Source organism: Acomys russatus, chromosome 19 (genome assembly GCF_903995435.1).
Source record: "Acomys russatus chromosome 19, mAcoRus1.1, whole genome shotgun sequence".
Lineage (NCBI taxonomy): Eukaryota > Metazoa > Chordata > Mammalia > Rodentia > Muridae > Acomys > Acomys russatus.
The window spans coordinates 53,847,832-53,865,548 of NC_067155.1; the positions used below are offsets into that span (position 1 = coordinate 53,847,832).

General features: G+C 47.0%; 1 protein-coding gene and 1 non-coding gene across 3 annotated transcripts in view; one reads left to right on the forward strand and one right to left on the reverse strand.

Annotated features, from left to right (window-relative positions):
* Nucleotides 1-484: 484 nt before the first annotated feature.
* Nucleotides 485-591, reverse strand: LOC127204075 (U6 spliceosomal RNA). Its single transcript, XR_007832431.1, has one exon. It is a non-coding gene; the product is annotated as a U6 spliceosomal RNA (small nuclear RNA).
* Nucleotides 592-5,156: 4,565 nt separating this feature from the next.
* Atp2a2 (ATPase sarcoplasmic/endoplasmic reticulum Ca2+ transporting 2) overlaps nucleotides 5,157-17,717 on the forward strand; it is a 56,558-nt gene continuing 43,997 nt past the window's right edge. For both annotated transcript variants that reach the window (XM_051161550.1, XM_051161549.1), the window contains exons 1-4: nucleotides 5,157-5,412; nucleotides 6,010-6,027; nucleotides 6,164-6,246; nucleotides 15,659-15,763. In XM_051161550.1, the coding sequence (XP_051017507.1) occupies nucleotides 5,295-5,412; nucleotides 6,010-6,027; nucleotides 6,164-6,246; nucleotides 15,659-15,763 (324 nt within the window). In that variant the 5' untranslated portion in view covers nucleotides 5,157-5,294. The remainder of the gene's footprint in view (nucleotides 5,413-6,009; nucleotides 6,028-6,163; nucleotides 6,247-15,658; nucleotides 15,764-17,717) is intronic.

The following is a 17,717-nucleotide window of genomic DNA, read 5'->3' on the forward strand; positions in this document are numbered from 1 at the left end:
CCAGCCTGCTCTACAAAGAGAGTCCAGGTCAGCCAAGGCTACACAGAGAAACTCTGTCTCGGAAAAAAAAAAAAGGGATTATTTTTTCATATAATATATCTTAATTATAGTTTTTTCTCCCTCTACTCTTTCCAGTTCCCTCCCACTTTCCCTCTCCTCCAGATCTACTCCCTTTCTGTCTCTCCTTAGAAAAGGACAGGCTTCAACAAAAATAAAAAACAAAAAAACAACAAAAAAAAACCCCAAAGGGCTGCGTGGTGGTGGTGCACGCCTTTAATCCCAGCACTCAGGAGGCAGAGGCAGGCAGATCGCTGTGAGTTCGAGGCCAGCCTGGTCTACAAAGCAAGTCCAGGACAGCCAAGGCTACCTAGAGAAACCCTGTCTCGGAAAACCAACAAAACAAACCAAACAGAAAAGAACAGGCTTCTAAGAGATAACAACCAAACATGACAAAGTAAAATATAAGATGAAACAAAAACCTGTCATAAAAAAGGAACACTTCATAAATTTGTATATCGTCCTTGTGCAAGGGCCATGATGATCTTTTCTGTATCCTTCCAATTTTAGGATTTGTGCTACCAAAGCTAGCACACATCTCAGTTTTATTTTTAAAAGAGACAGAACTTAATGCCTTGCTGAGGGCTGCAGTTCTTTTCCCAGCACCCATGTTGGGTGGCTCACAACAGGCTGTGCCTCCAGCTCCTGGGGCTGAGATGCCCTCTTCCAGCCCCCTCAGACACCTGCACTTATGTGCACATACCCTCCCCGCAGACACATAGTTAAAACTACACAAGCCTAGGGGTTAGAGAGGTGGCTCGGCAGCTAAGAGCACTGCTGTCTGCTGGATGTCCCAGGTTCTGTTCTCAGCACCCACATGGATGCTCCAGTTCCATGGGATCTGATCCCTTCTTCCTGCTTCCACAGTGGCGCATAGGCGTACATGTAAGCAGAACATCCATTCACATTAAAAAGAAATCTTAGGGGGCTGGAGAGATGGCTCAGAGGTTAAGAGCACTGGCTGTTCTTCCAGAGGTCCTGAGTTCAATTCCCAGCAAGCACATGGTGGCTCACAACCATCTATAATGTGATCTGATGCCCTCTTCTGGCGTGCAGATGAACATGGAGACAGAGCACTGTACACGTAATAAATAAATTTTTAAAAAATTATTTTTAAAAATTTTAAAAAGAAAAAAGACTGCTTGAAGATAAAGACTAAAAAAGATCCTAATAAGTGCAAAAAACCATTCAATTATAGGTAAGGCTCAGTGCCTGGGATGCAAAAATCAACCAGCTAAGTATACCACAAATAGAGTTAACAGGACTTGGTTTGTGTTCACTGCTAGCACTAACCACGGGTCATTGAAAGGACTTGGTTGGGACAGAGGTCGGTCATGCTCAGACTAGAGATGTTGAGGGGCTGAGGCCCAGGCTGCAGGCAAACAGTTCAGGTGTCCCCGCTGCTCTTTTTACTTAGGAAAGGACACAATTCAATGAAGATCTTGAAATACTCAAAGGGATGGTGTACAGGAGGGATTAAGCTTGTTCAGGGTGGTTTCCGGAGAGCTAAGTAAGAACAAATGTAGCTAAGGGAAGGTGGACTCGGCCTGGAATGGCGCTGCTTTAATGATTAGAGCTGTCCAAATATGGAGCAGACTGCCTCTGGTGGCCTCCACCACCTCACAGGAGGCCTGCAGAGGGCTGAGAACTGGCCAGGCCTCTTTTGCAAGTCACCTCCTGGCTTTTCTATCTGAATAGCTTTTTAAAACTAGCCTGCCTTTTATTAGCTAATGCCCTCTTTTATTCATGTCTGAAGGTCTTTGATCGCACTTCATCTTTCTGCATTGCCTGTCTCTTCTTTCCCTTTCCTTCCCGTCCCCCTGTGATTAAGAACCTGGTTATGAGCCTTGCTGGAAGACAGTAGCCTTTCTTATTAAAGCCTTGCAAACAAGAGGCGAGCACAGCACTGCCCATAAAACAAACAGAACCCCAGTTTTCTCTTTGTGAAAAGGCAGGTTCTCACTAGGCTGGCCTGGAATTCACTACGTAGACCCAGTTAGTGTCAAACTCATATCCACCTGCCTCTGCCTTCTGAGTGCTTGGCACTAAAGGCATGGGGTCCACTAGGCCCTGCCTAGTTCTTCTTTTTAACTGAGATAAACTCTATTTATTTGTTTCCCCGAACTTTATTTCTACATAAAAGTAACCAGGGATTCTGCCTTTGGGAGTCTGGGTTCGTGATCCATTTTGCCAACCCCTAAGCAAGAGGTCTCAGACACCCCAACAGGCTGAGGAGACAAAGGGCCTGTTTGGTATATGATACTATGCCTGGGGCCAATGCTGAGCTAGAAGCCATACTATTGATTTAAGGGAACATTCCAGCCCTCAGTAAAAACAAACAAGCAAACAAACAAACAAACATTTGCAAAGAACATTCCAGAAGGGCAGTGGAATATGGCAGCAGTATCTGAGATTATTGGACAGTCTCATGTCTGAGAGCCCTACAATGCCTTCTTTTTGTTTTAAACCTAAGTTTCACAGCCATTCTCATTGGTGAGTGGAAATCAATGAACTGTAGTTCAGCAGGCTCTTTATTTATTTGTTTATTTTGCTGAGGCCTTTGTGCTGGCGCAGCCCTTTGCAAGTTACTAATGGGTTGAGGAGGGTGGGACTCTCACTCACTTAAACTGCAGGTACTCAATAAATGAGGAGCCCATGCCCTGGACTCGGCTTTGTACTGAGGGTGGACAAGACAGATAAGCTGTGTTTTCAAGCAGCTGAAATCTGGGTGCCCCAAGAAGATACTAGAAGATGGACAGTAGACAGCTAAACAAAAAGTACAGCATATTTTCCATAGCTAAGTGCTGGGTGAGGGGAATGTGATAGAGGGTGTGCTGGGCACCGGAGCCTTTTTAGAGGGGGACGCGGATGAAGAAGACAGCCTTAGGGAGGAACCAGGAGCATCCACAGCCTCTGAGACAGGGGGCTACAAAAAATGAGACCTGTGAACCTCTCAGACTGACCGAGAGAGGTCACGACCTCCCTGCCCTCGGTGCCTCTGGCTGTTGGTGTGAAAACATGAAGTCGGGCAGAACTGGAACATAGCTGAGGAAGACCCGCCAGCTCTCCATCACCACACCCCCCACCCAGCAGGCAGTCACCTGATCCTCCTGAAGAGCCTGTGACCTAACCAGTTTCCACCTTGCTTCTAGGGAGTGCATAGCTATACAGTAGGATTTTTGTTTGTTTGTTTCGTGTAGGGCTCTGTTGGTCCTTTTCCAAGTATCAATCAGAACTGCATGCCAGCATCCACTCCTTGGAAATTATTAAATGAAATGACGTACTTGATTTTTTTTTTTTTTCTTCAGCGATTTGCATCTGCTGAAGGAATCTATCTTAAGTCTTGAGGCGGAGCCCTGTGGGACGACACAAGTGATTGGGGGTGGTGCTGGTGGAGGGAGCGTTGCTAAACACGCAAGTGGACGAAATGCTTTATTTTGCAACCTATTCCCTTCAGGAAGCTGCTTTTTGTGAAAATATTCGTGAATTCAAAGTAAAGGTCCTACTCACTTTTTAGTATGGCTTTCCACCTTCCTCTGGTTTTTAAATGTATTTTTAATGTTTTAGACATGGTCCAACTTGGCAGGCTGGTACTCAACTCGTTAGGTGTCCGAAGATGACCTTGAACTCTTGATGCTTATTGCTTCCATTTCTGCGTGCTGGGATCACAGGCAGGCACCACACTTGGCTCTGGCTCGGCATGGCCTCTTTATATTGGCGAAATTAACCTTTCATTGCTAGGCTCTGTACAGACCTCCTCTACAGAGGTGACAATCCGTGGCTTAAGCATAGGTTTGGGATTGATGGCTCCTTCTCTTCCACTGCGGGAAGTGTAAGGCTAGCTAATATAGCAGCCATCATTTTAAAGGCAAAGCCAAGCACCTAGTATAGGTGTAGCTGCTTACAGCATAACCTGTGACTTCTATGCAGACGTGTGTCAAAGGCTGTGTGAGTTCAAAAAAAAGAAAAAAACAAACCAAAACGAATTAAAACTTCTTCCTTCCCGAAGAGTGGGATTCCCTGGCTGGGCACAGAACCCGCAGGGGAAGGAAGGGCGGTGTTGGCGTGCGGTGGAGACGGGGCTTGGGGGTGTGGGATGCGGTGTTCCCGAGGCGACAGATGAGCGCTTTTTGACTGTGTGGGAAGGGAACTGCGGAATTCCTCCCCTGGGTTGTGGAGGGGGGCTCTGAAGGAGACATTAGGATGCAGAGCAAGGCACGCGCTGCCCAGGGCGCGGAGGCAAGCCAAGGACACCCGTCCGAACGCGCCGCGGCCACCCGCGTCCGGGCGCCTCCCTGCCACCGCGCCGCGAGACCCCAGGCACTCCCCCAGCGGCCGGGCAAGGAGCACAGAGCGCCCACCCGTGAGCTCCGCGCCCTACTCCCGCGCGCGCGGCCGACACGCGAAAGCCACGGCCGAGGAAGCCGGGGCTCGCCTTCCACCCACCCGGGCCGCAGCCAGCACAGCGCGGACGCGAGGGCGGTGCGGTGCGCGCGCACAGGCGCGCGCGGCCTCGATCCGGGTTACTGGGGGCGGTGCGCGGGAGGGGGCGGGGCCTGCCGGCGGCGTGGGCGCGCAGCGCGCGCGCGGGAGGACGCCCGGGGAGGGGGCGGGGCCGCGCCGCCCGCGCCGCGCTGGGCTCTCTCGGCCAATGAGCGGCGTCCACATGCCGCGGCGGCGGCGAGAGGGGAGGCAGCGGCGGATAAATGCTATTAGAGCAGCCGCCGCGGAGCCGTCCCCGACGCCACCTCCCGTCTCCTCCACCGCAGTTTCCTCCGCCGCTGTCGGGGGTGCAGAGCTGAGGGGCTCGGGCAGGCGCGCCGCACAGCTCCTCTCCGGTCGCCTGCCGCGCTGTCCTCCGCGCCGAGGGCTCGTCCGGGCGCTCGTCCTCGGTCGCTCCGGCTCGCCCCGGCGCTGCACCGCGGCCTGCGCTGCCCGCTGCCCGGCTGGTGGCTGAGGCGGCGACGCACACTCGCGGCGCGGCGGGAGGCTCGCAGCCCCTCGGGCGGACTCGGCGAGGCCGGGCCGCGTGCGGCGGTTTCTGGGGGAGGGGGCTCGGGTGATTCAGCGCCCGGTCAGGCGGAAGCGGCCGCCGCCGCCGCGGAGGAGGAGAAAAAGGAGGGGACAGCTGTCCGCGCCCGGGCGCCCGCGGTGGCACGAGCCCGCGGCCCGAGTGCGAGGCGGAGGCGAGGAGGCCGCGGGGACGCGAGGCGAGGCCGGCCGGGGCCCCCGCAGCCATGGAGAACGCTCACACAAAGACGGTGGAGGAGGTGCTGGGCCACTTCGGCGTCAACGAGAGCACCGGGCTGAGCCTGGAGCAGGTCAAGAAGCTCAAGGAGAGATGGGGTTCCAACGGTAAGTGCGGGGCGCCCGGCTTGCAGCGGCGCGGCGCGGGCCCGAGCGCCAAGGAAGATGGCTGACCCGGCTCCACCTCGTGGGGCTCGGCTCGGCTCGGCGCCCGACTGCTGCTGGAGGCCCGGCTGTCTGCGCGTGGGTCCGGGCCGTCCCCGACCTCCAGGGTCTCGAGCCGGTGACCTTCCCGGCGCTCAGAGCCGGGGGTGGGGTGGGGCGGGGCGGGAGGAAGGGGCTCCTGCGGCTGGGCTGAAAGCCCCTCGGATTTATGAGGCGTCGATATGGTTGAGAAAACCCTAAGACCGTTTCGTGTGCTCCCCAAAGTTACACATCTGGCAGAAGTGATGACCCAGCTGAAATGACTGCAGGGTCCTGGAGGCCGGAGAGGGCTTACGGGCAGTTCCGTGGGCATTGGTGCCGGGACTGCATAGTTTCCTCGGGGTGTCAGTGGCGAGACAAAGGTCCATGTACCTACATCTGTCTTTAAGACTACGATGGTGGTGAATTCAGGTTTTATAAAAGCGCTAATAAAAAAAAGTCTTTATTTTTCTTTCTCCTTTTCCTCCTCACAACATTGCCTGGCGAATTTCGGTCTTACAGAATTACCGGCTGAAGAAGGTAAGTATTCTTAACGTTATTTTGGAGAAGTGGTGTGTGTGTGTGTTTGTGTGTGTGTGCAGACTCGGACTGGTTGATGTGGAGAATTGAAACAAACACGTTTATTTATTTATTTATTTATTTATTTTTCTAACAGGAAAAACCTTGCTGGAACTTGTGATTGAGCAGTTTGAAGACTTACTAGTTAGAATTTTATTGCTGGCAGCATGTATATCTTTCGTAAGTATTTAAAAAATATTTTTTCTCTGTCCATAAAAGCTGAAAATAATTTAATCGGTACACTAGGAAAAAAAATAATGGCCATTGAGTTTTTGTATTTAAAAAAAAAACCCACAAAAATAACCTAAGTATTATAGACCAAAAAAACCCCTAGAAGCTGTTTTGTTTAGGAAATAGACGCCTGGCTTTTACAGTGCCGTGAGACTGCAGGGTCTCTGAAATTCTTGTGACTTAGCAGTTTTTAGTATCAAAGTTTTTCATCGCGAGGCCCTCTCTGCTGGGTTCTTGCATTTGTTATGTTGTAAGATCATATTTAGATGGTGTTGGGCACTTTGTAAATAGAACGTACAAAGGGAATATTCCAGTTGCTTTGCCTTCCTGGTAGTGGCACGGTGACAGTTGTTCCTGACAGTGACAAGAATGAAGACAGCAGTGATGGCAGCACTGTTGACCAAATTTGGTCACTGACCTTTAGGATGACATCTAACCTGGACCCGTCTTGAGTGGTTCCTAGATTGAGAGAACAAAGTTCCGCACTCTTGGTTCTGAGTATTAAAGGGAGAGTGAAGGTAGAGGCTTTCCCCTTGTTCTCCACGAACTTGACCCTGTGTGGTTGCTAAGACACTAGTGAAATGCAGAGACCGCCCAATAGAGATGGCAAGGGTATTCTAGGTTATTAACAGGACAGTGGACTTTTATAGTCACCTTTAAAATGGTGATACTGTTACACAGATGGTCTTAACCCTCATGTCATACACTGATTTTTGTTCTTAGAGCACTATATTATACTGTGGTAGGAAGTAAAAAAACCATACAATATTTGTTTTAGGTTTCACAAAATTGACAAATGTATGTAGTCAGTCACATGTAAGTCTGACCCAGGGGTCCTGTAAACTAGCATAGAGGATTGTTTAGCGAACTTGAGTTGAGTTAAGGTGAAAGAAAGATGAATTTTTTGCTATTTTTAAAATAAGTATTGGTGGCAAAGGTGACATTTAAAAGCAATCGTGTGCGTGACTTTTGCCCTAAAACTTTAGTGTGTTATGTTAGCTAAGTGTTATATGGCCATTACTAGTTCAGTTCTCAAGAATCTTTTTTGTCGTTTTGGTTTTTTGAGACAGGGTTTTTCTGTGTAACAGCCCTGGCTGTCCTGGACTCTCTTTAGACCAGGGTGGCAAAACCACCTGCTCCTGTCCCCTAAGTGCTGAGATTAAAGGCGTGTGCCACCACGCTCAGATAGGTAACAAGAATTTTACCTGTAGTTGTCATTGAATAAAATACAGACTCTAATAGCAAACCATTCAGCATACCCTGGGTCATTTATTCTGTACCTGCTACATATGTCTTGTGAGTAATTTTTAAAGATTGGGCCAGTAAATGGCTGCTTCCTCGGTCAACAAGATAAATGGAGTTGTTTGATTATATTTTGAGCATGTTGCTATGACATAAATTATGTTTGGGGATTGTTTAGGGTTTGTATTTATGCAGGCTACATAATTCTGAATGTCTCTGCTTTGGCAGTTAAACGCTGGCATTCAATCACTAAGGCCATCAAGGACTTAGAAATGAACTAGCTGATATATACAAGGCACAGGCAGAATGCTTTCTTTTTAATGTTTTAGTTTATTGTATGTACATTGGTGGAGTTTTCTGTGTGTGTGTCCCGTCCCCCGTTCCCCCCGTGCCCCCCCCCCCCGCAGAGTTTCTTTGTTTTTTTTTTTTTGTTTGTTTTGTTTTTTTTTTTTGGTTTTTCGAGACAGGGTTTCTCTGTGTCAGAGTTTCTTTGTGTAACCTTGACTGTCCTGGACTCACTTTGTAGACCAGGCCGCCCTCGAACTCACAGCGATCTACTTGCCTCTACCTCCCGAGTGCTGGAATTAAAGGCGTGTGCCACCACCACGACCCGGCTACATTGGTGTTCTTTGACTGCATGTAGGTCTGTGTGGGGGTATCATCATCCTCTGAAACAGTAGTTAGAGTTTTACGAAGCCATGTAGGTGCTGGGGCTTGAACTCAGGTCCTCTGGAAGAGCAGCCAGTGCTCTTATCTGCTGAGCCATCTCTCCAACCCATGAAATGCATTCATTTTTTTATTTTTGTTTTGGTTTGTGAGACAGGGTTTCTCTGTGTAACAGCCCTGGCTATCCCAGACCTCTCTTTGTAGACCAGGCTGGCCTCGAACTCAAAGTGATCCACTTGCCTCTGCCTCTGCCTCCCAAGTGCTGGGGTTAAAGGCATGTGCCACCAAGACCAACTTACAAAATGCAATCTTACTGGTTCTTTTTGTGTTATTATTTGAAGCAGTCTTGGAAATAGTGCTGCTTGTCAGTTTACAGGTTATTGGCTATTGGATCCCAGAGGGATTTGAAATTGTGAGTGTTCAGTTTAACTTTTTAACAAATAGAATTTCGTGACTGTAGTAGGTGTATTTTATACTGGAGTAATTAGGAATGTATTGTTTGTAGTCATTTTCGTATTTTAAGCACTTAGCTTTTTTGTAGGAGAGGACATTGCCTGTCAGTGCTGCCTTTGTAGTTGAAATGTGAGTTTGTTTTCAGTAACTGCTTGACATTCTTGCTCAGGAAATGTGAACTGTTATATTTTTGTTATGGGTTATTAATATTAAATGGTTGAATAAGTGTTTAGGAAGTGCTTTTTTATAGAATTCACTTAATTTGCTTTGATTTATTTGATCAGGATTGTGGATAGATTAAGATACTATTCAGAGGCAACTCTAAAATCTGTACCCACTGTGTTACGGACCTAAAACCTTTAAAAATAAACTCCAAGGTTGCTTTATTTCAAAAGCAGAGCTCCAGGAAGCTAAGGCATCAGGACAGCCTGGGCTAGAGTAAGAAAAAAGAAAAATTGTGCTCTAGAAGCTGTGTTCTGTTGGTGTTCGTGGAGGCTTGGCAGTGCTGTGTGGTGCTTGATCTGTCCTTGATTTCCTTGTGTTTCTGTTACTGCTTATGTATGTATGTGTGTGTGTATGTATGTACGGTGTAGGTACATGGATGCTTGTTCAGGAATGTGGGTGTACGTGTGTGTGCAGAGGCCAGAAGTTGACATCAGGTGCCTTGCTTAATGACTCCACCTTCTGTCCTGAGGCCGGGTTCCTGGATTAAACCCAGAGCCAGCTTGCCTCTGCCTTTGTGAATACCTGAGGCCTAAACTTAAGGGGTAGACACTGCCTACTCAGCCTTGTTTCAGACCCCAGGTTGGTTGGTTGCTTGGTTTGAGACAGGGTTTCTCTGTGTGGCTTTGGTTGTCCTTGAACTCACTCTAGAGCAGACTGCCCCTGAGATCCCCTTGCTTTGCTTAGCCTGTTAGATGCCATGATTGATTACAGGCGTGTGCCACCAACTTCAGCTGATTATTTTCATAGTTTCTAAATAAGAGCACTGACTTGTAGTAGTCAGTATGTTCTTACTGACATAACAGGAGAAACACGGTAGAATGCTCAGGGTCTTTTGTAGAAGTAAATAAGCAGTTCTCATAAATCGTCAGGTTCTCCTCAGGGTAAAATGATATTAATGATTTATTTCAACTATCAGACTAGTAAACTGTTAACTACAGTTAATGTTTTGTTCTGGCAAAAACAAAACAGAAAACTGCATTAATATTTTACACTTGTGGCCCATGGGGACAGTTTAACTTTTAGTATTCAAAATTGTTTCTTTTTTTAAAAAATCAATTCAGATATGGTGGTGCGTAGCTGTAATCTTAGTATTTGGTAGCTAAGTAGGTGGGTTAGGAGTTCAAGGTATATACTGAGTTTGAGGTTAGCCTGGGGTATCTAAGACTGTCTTAGCAAAATGCATTTCCTTTTGCACATGGATATTAGAATTCCTTAATTTGACATCATTTACTACTTTGTCCATTCTCTTAGGTTACTAACTTGAAATATACTGCATCATATGTTGCCTAACTGGAATGCCCACCCACTCCCCTGCCCCCAGCACCTGACACGGGCACCAGGCATAATAGGGAACATGGGTCTGTTACCTTGAACTGTGCTGTTGAGAAAGTAAAGCAGAGGGGCTGTAGTAAGGGAGTTAGCTATAGGGAAGAGAGTGCGGGCTTTTGGTAGCTGGTTGTCTAACTTCACAAGGTGACCTGGGTAAAGATCTGAGGGAGAGTGCCATTGGGCTGTATTGGAAGTTGACTTGTCTCGGCCATAGTGACCAATGGTGAATCTGCATAGGATTCTTTGTTCTTTGCCCATTTCCTATTTTACACTTCTTAGATTGAGTCTAAAATCCTTTTTGGTATATATTTTGAGACAGGATTTCTCTTTGTAGTCCTGGCTATGCTGGAGACCAGGACTGTGTAGACCATGCTGGTCTTGAACTATCTGAGATCCTCTTTTTTTTTTTTGGTAGGTTTTTCAAGACAGGGTTTCTCTGTGTAGCCTTCGCTGTCCTGGACTCACTTTGTAGACCAGACCTGCCTCTGCCTCCCGAGTGCTGAAATTAAAGGCGTGCGCCACCACCGCCCGGCTCTGAGATCCTCTTGCCGCCTCGATGGGCCCCGTGCTTCTTCGGTGTCTCAAATATTGGGATGAATTTGTTTCTGTCATATTGATGAAATGTGATACAGTTCATTTTATGGTGATTTAATTTTTATTTTATTTATTTAAAATATAAATTAAAAGATGATTTGAAGAGGAAACATTAATATTTACCCCGCTTTCCCTACTATAGGAATAGAATCCAGGGCCTTGAGCTCTTGGTTCTCTTGTCCCAGCCTCTTGTGTGGTGGGTCACACTCACCTCTGGTGTAGCCTCTGTGTGGTGGGTCACACTCACCTCTGGCGTAGCCTCTTGTGTGGTGGGTCACACTCACCTCTGGTGTAGCCTCTGTGTGGTGGGTCACACTCACCTCTGGTGTAGCCTCTGTGTGGTGGGTCACACTCACCTCTGGGTTAGCCCTCTGTGTGGTGGGTCACACTCACCTCTGGCGTAGCCTCTTGTGTGGTGGGTCACACTCACCTCTGGTGGTCACACTCACCTCTGGCGTAGCCTCTGTGTGGTGGGTCACACTCACCTCTGGCGTAGCCTCTGTGTGGTGGGTCACACTCACCTCTGGCGTAGCCTCTGTGTGGTGGGTCACACTCACCTCTGGTGTAGCCTCTTGTGTGGTGGGTCACACTCACCTCTGGCGTAGCCTCTTGTGTGGTGGGTCACACTCACCTCTGGTGTAGCCTCTGTGTGGTGGGTCACACTCACCTCTGGCGTAGCCTCTGTGTGGTGGGATTACACTCACCTCTGGCGTAGCCTCTGTGTGGTGGGTCACACTCACCTCTGGCGTAGCCTCTGTGTGGTGGGTCACACTCACCTCTGGCGTAGCCTCTGTGTGGTGGGTCACACTCACCTCTGGCGTAGCCTCTGTGTGGTGGGTCACACTCACCTCTGGTGTAGCCTCTTGTGTGGTGGGTCACACTCACCTCTGGTGTAGCCTCTGTGTGGTGGGTCACACTCACCTCTGGCGTAGCCTCTTGTAGCCTCTTGTGTGGTGGTCACACTCACCTCTGGCTTAAGCCTCTGTGTGGTGGGTCACCACTCACCTCTGGTGTTAGCCTCTGTGTGGTGGTCACACTCACCTCTGGCGTAGCCTCTGTGTGGTGGGTCACACTCACCTCTGGCGTAGCCTCTGTGTGGTGGGATTCACACTCACCTCTGGCGTAGCCTCTGTGTGGTGGGTCACACTCACCTCGGCTGTAGACTCTGTGTGGTGGGTCACACTCACCTCTGGCGTAGCCTCTGTGTGGTGGGTTCACACCTCACCTCTGCGGTAGCCTCTGTGTGGTGGGTCACACTCACCTCTGGCGTAGCCTTTGTGTGGTGGGTCCACTCACTCTGCGTGCCTCTTTGTGTGGGATTACACTCACCTCTGGCGTAGCCTCTGTGTGGTGGGTCACACTCACCTCTGGTGTAGCCTCTGTGTGGTGGGTCACACTCACCTCTGGCGTAGCCTCTTGTGTGGTGGGTCACACTCACCTCTGGTGTAGCCTCTGTGTGGTAGGTCACACTCACCTCTGGTGTAGCCTCTTGTGTGGTGGGTCACACTCACCTCTGGCGTAACTTTTGGAAAGTTCTACAGAAGAGAATGGGTTCTAGTTCATGTTAGGTATTTTTTGGGTTTTGTTTTTTTTGGGTTTCGTTGTTGTGTTTTGGTTTTTTGTTTGTTTGTGGTCAGGTGTCCATTATCTAGCCGGATCCCCACCCCACCCCCACCCCATCCCCAGTTTCTCTGTGTAGCCTTGGCTGGCCTCTGACCTCACAGAAATCCGTCTGCCTCTGCCTCCTGAGCTCTGGGATTAAAAGCATGTGCCGCCACTGCCCGACTGGTTTTTTGTTTTTTGTTTTTTTGTTTTTTTTTTTTGGTTTTTTGAGACAAGGTTTTTCCATGTGGTCTTGATGTCCTGGACTCACTTTGTAGACCAGGCTGGCCTCAAACCACTTGTCTCTGCCTCCCAAGTGCTGGGATTAAAGGCATGCATCTCCATGTCCAGCCAGCTTTTAAACTTTGAATAGGTTTGGATACCATTCTTAGCAGATTTGGCCACTAGTTTCTCACCTAAAATAACTAGTGTATCTGTAGAACCTTCAAGTGTGGATAGTCTCTGTTTTTTATTCAACAGGTCACTTGGGAGGCAAATTTCATATGCTGGTCACATTGGGATTCTTAGAATGCGTGTCTTGACTAGTAGCAGTTTGTGGGACTCTACTAATTCTGACCCTGCTCATCTTTTCCTTCACCCCAGCTGTTCAGGGATATTGCCCTAAGTTGTCACCAAGACTGGCTGCCAAGAAGGAAAGTCATACCCACTTTAACAAGGCGTGAAGCTTATCTTAGAGCCGCTAATGCCTTACTGACCTTTTGGAAAGGGCTGTAGTCAGTCATGAAGTTGCAGTTTTCCTTCTTTAAGAGCTAATTAAGTTTCTTATTTCTGATATGTTCTCCTTGGCAAATGTTTGGAAGGCTGTATCAGCAGCTGTGATCCTGCATCTATCAAAATTTATAACTTCCTAGAGAAGTTTTTATTCTGGCAGAAATCCTGGCCTTAGTTCTGGAAATGCCCTGTTGAAAGCTTGCTGCAGTATTTATTATGTTCATTCTGGTTTTCTCCTGCCCTACTTGTCAAGGGTAAATGACTTTACGTCAGAGTCCGGGAACTTTGTCTTTGGTTTTTCTTTGATCTTATTCTTTGCTAGTTCAGTGTCATTCCTCTTTAGTTTTATTTTGTCTTAATTACCTTGTGGTCATTTGCTATTTGTGTTTAAACAAAACAAAATCTCATTGAGTACAAATGCTATGTGGGTTCAGTATTTTTAACTTTATTTTACTTATAACACAAGCTTGTACATATGTATACACACATATATGTATGTTTTGAGACAGAATGTCTATTATATCCTAGACAAAGCCGGTCTGGAACTCAGAGAGCCACTTGCCTCAGCCTCCCGAGATCTAGATTTAAATGATTTGGTTTGTGTCTATGTACACAGGGGCCAGATAACAACTTTATGGAGTTGGTTCTTTCCTCCCATTTTTATGTGAGTTCCAGGGATTGAATTCAGATTGCCAAGCTTGTAGGGTAGGTGTCTTTACCTGATAAGCCATCTTGCTCTCCTAGATAATCTTTTAAAGAAAAGACCTATATTGTGAAGCCAGGTGGTAGTGGTGTATACCTGTAATCCCAGCACTCAGGAGGCAGAGGCAGGTGGATCTCTGTGAGTTTGAAGCCAGCCTGGTCTACATAGTAAGTTCCAGGACAGTCAAGGGTACACAGAGAAACCCTGTCTCAACCCCCCCCCCCTCCCAAAAGACCTATATTGTGAAATGTGTTTATTTTAAGCAGCCCTTCCCCCCTCCCCCATACACATTTGCACGTACAAAGCAAAGCCCACCTCCCAGATCCAATCACTTAGGTTGGCAGGTTTCTGATAAAATTGCCACTGATGTTTGCTAGGCCCTGGCCCTGGATAATGGGGGAGAGCTTGTGTGCATGTGTGACATGGACCTTGTATGCAGGTCAGAGGACAACCTCCAGGAGTCAGTTGTCAAATCTTTCCACTCTGAGTTACAGAATTAAATTCAGACCATCAGGCTGGCACAGCAAGTGCTTTACCTACTTAGCCATCTCACTTGCCCTCCTGGTTAACTTTTACTCTGTGGCAGTGGTTCTCACCCTGTGGCTTGTGACTCCTTTGGGGGCCAAAGTCATGACAATTCATGACGGCAACAAAATTATTGTTATGAAGTAGCAACAAAAATAATTTTATGGTTGGGACCACCGCAACCACAATGAACTGTATTAAAGGGTCACAGCATCAGGAAGGTTGAGACCACTACCTTAGGTGCTCTGGTTTTGTTTTGTTTTTTGAGACAGGGTTTCTCTGTGTAGCCTTGGCTGACCTGGACTTGCTTTGTAGACCAGGCTGGCCTCAAACTCAAAGAGATTCACCTGCCTCTGTCTCCATGAGTGCTGGGATTAAAGGCCTGAGCCACCATGCCCAGCTCCAAGTTTTTAGTAACTTACTGTGTTCTTTTTGTCATCTTCACAGTATCTTGGCTATTAAATTGTAGTTGGTTGGGGTGAGAGTATGGATCTTGCCATGTTGCCACAAACTAGCAATCATCCTGCCTTGCCTTCCTAGCATAGGTCAAGGATGGTTTGTTTGTTTTTGTTTTTGAGACAGGGTTTCTCTGTGAAATATCCCTGGCTGTCCCAGACTTGCTTTGTAGACCAGGCTGGCCTTGGAACTCACAGTGATCCTCCTGTCTCTGCCTCCCAAGTGCTGGGATTAAAAGTGTGCGCCACCATGCCCAGCCAAGATGGTTTTTTTGTTTGCTTGCTTTTTGTTTGTTTGTAATTACGTTTGATTTTGTGTGTGTGAGAGCATTCATGCCTTTTGAGAGAAGTTTTCCTCCTTCTACCATGGGATTGATTGAATTTAGACATCAGGTTTGGCAGCAGGCAATTTTACCAGATACACCATCTCCCTGGCCCGGTTTGTTTCATTTATTTGGGGGGGTATTTCTGTAATTTCTGAAGTGCTGTATTGAAATACTAGGAGCTGTGTGGTGAATAGCCTTTAAAATACATTCCTAGTTTCAGAACAGCCTTGTGTAATTCTGATTGTACCACTGAGAAGTAGGGAGATTAAGTTGGTCTATATTGAATTTGAGTGAATGGTCAATTATTTTTTCTCTAAATGTTTTGTTTGTTTTTTAACTAATTCCAGGCCATGTATGTCTATGACTTGATGTGAATTTTTAATAAATTATTACTTGGTAAATAAGGGTTTTCTTTATACTAATTCCTATAATGTGAGATCCTTTTATTATAAAAGTAGCTAAGTCTAAAAGCACATAAGCAAGTTTAACGTGCCATTTTTTTCTTCTAGGTTTTGGCTTGGTTTGAAGAAGGTGAAGAAACAATAACAGCCTTTGTAGAACCTTTTGTAATTCTGCTTATATTAGTAGCCAATGCAATTGTGGGTGTATGGCAGGTAAGCAAACAATACTTGCAGCAGTTTTAAGTGTTATGTTTTAGTCTTTTTGTTTGTTTTTGTTGTGTTTTTTTTTTTCCAAGACAAGGTTTCTCTGTGTAGCCTTGGCTGTCCTAGAATTCACTCTATAGACTAGGCTGGCCTTGAACTCACAGGGATCTACCCGCCTCTTGCCTCCCAAGTGCTGGGATTACAGGCCTGCACCAATGCTCTTGGCTGGCTAGCTTCCTTTCTTCCTTCCTTCCTTCTTTCCTTTCCTTTCTTTCTGTCGTTCGTCAGGGTCTCTTTACATAGCTCTGGCTTCCCTGAACTGTTACCACTCACTATGTAGACCAGCGTGGCCTGGAACTCATAGACGGAAGCCAGGTGTGATGGTGCACACATTTAACCCCAGCACTCGGGAGGCAGAGGCAAGTGGATTGCTGTGAGTTTGAGGACAGCCTGGTCTACAAAATGAGTTCTAGGACAGCCAAGGCTACACAGAGAAACTGCCTTGAAAAACCAAAAAGGGGACAGGCAGGGAGAGATGAGCATAAACGCAAACTGGAGTAGACATAGATGAGAGGTGGGTATGGCAGAACCTTTTGAGACCATTCTGGGCAGTAGTAGCAAGATCCTATTTCCAAAAAAGAAGAAAGAATTAACAGTGGGAAGCTACAGGAAACCAGAGAAATATGAGGGCTATAATCTGCCTTTTTATTTATGGTGTCTTGAGGACAAACGTGATGAAAATGTTTTTTATTTTTCTTAGATTGTGGAGTTTAGGGGGGGGTCGCTCTAAAAACCCTAAATTGTTTTCAAGTTGCTCCTGCTTTCTCTCCATTACTCAGGCTTTGCCTGCACACAGGATAAAAGCTCATCTATCGTAGAACAGAACAGAAATGGCATTCTTCAAAGTTTTTACTTATTTTTGGTAATGGGACATTTTACTGTGCAGCTCAGGCTGGCTGCAAACTCAACACTCTTGTGTTTCAGCTTCTCAAGTATTTGGGATTACAGGTGAACACTAGAGTGTTTGGATTGCCATCAGACACACTTTACAGACAGTCCTAGGGTGACTGTCTGTGACCCCAGCTTTCAGCAGGTACAGGCAGAGAGCAGTTCACTGCCTCTAACACTCCCCTGCCCCTTTTTTCTCCAATGTTAAAAATTTTAAGATAGGTATTTTCCAGGCACAGACTCAATTTTTAAGTCGTCATCATGGTGTCTCGTGTCCGTCAGTTCCTGCTTCCCCAGGCAGGGTTTCTGGGCTGGCCTCAAACTCATAGAGATCCACTTGTCTCGGCCTCCTGAGTGTTGGAATTAAAGGCATGCACCACCAGGACCCAGCTAGTTTTTAAATTAAATTTTAATTCTGCTTTTGTTTTCTTTCTGGCTGATATGAGATACTAAGGCATATTTCCTAATGTGTTGTGTTTTGGTTTTGAGGAAGTGTATCTTTTTTTTTTTTTTTTTTTTTTTTTTTTGTTTTTTGAGACAGGGTCTCTCTGTGTAGTGTTGGCTGTCCTGGACTCACTCTGTAGACCAGGCTGGCCTCGAACTCACAGAGATCCGCCTGCCTCTGCCTCCCGAGTGCTGGGATTAAAGGCCGGTGCCACCATGCCCGGCCGATGAAGTGTATCAGCCTCCAACCCACAATTCTGCCTGAAACTCCAGACTGCAGGGATCGCAGGCATGCATTGCCACACCAAATGTGTTTTATTTGTAAGACCCTAGTGACAGGGTCTCTAGGTAGCCCTGGCAGGCCTGGAACTGCAGAGGACTCGTTTCCTCTGTCTCCTGAGTACTGGGTCAGATCGAGGGTGTGCATCATGCCTGGCCCAACTTTTTACTCTTAAAACAGAACTATGAATGTGTTTGTATTAAAATGCCAGTCGTTTAGTTTAGATGTCACTAATACACATTAATATTCTAAGTTTTAATGTCTAATCTAGAAATGTTTTAAAAATATTTA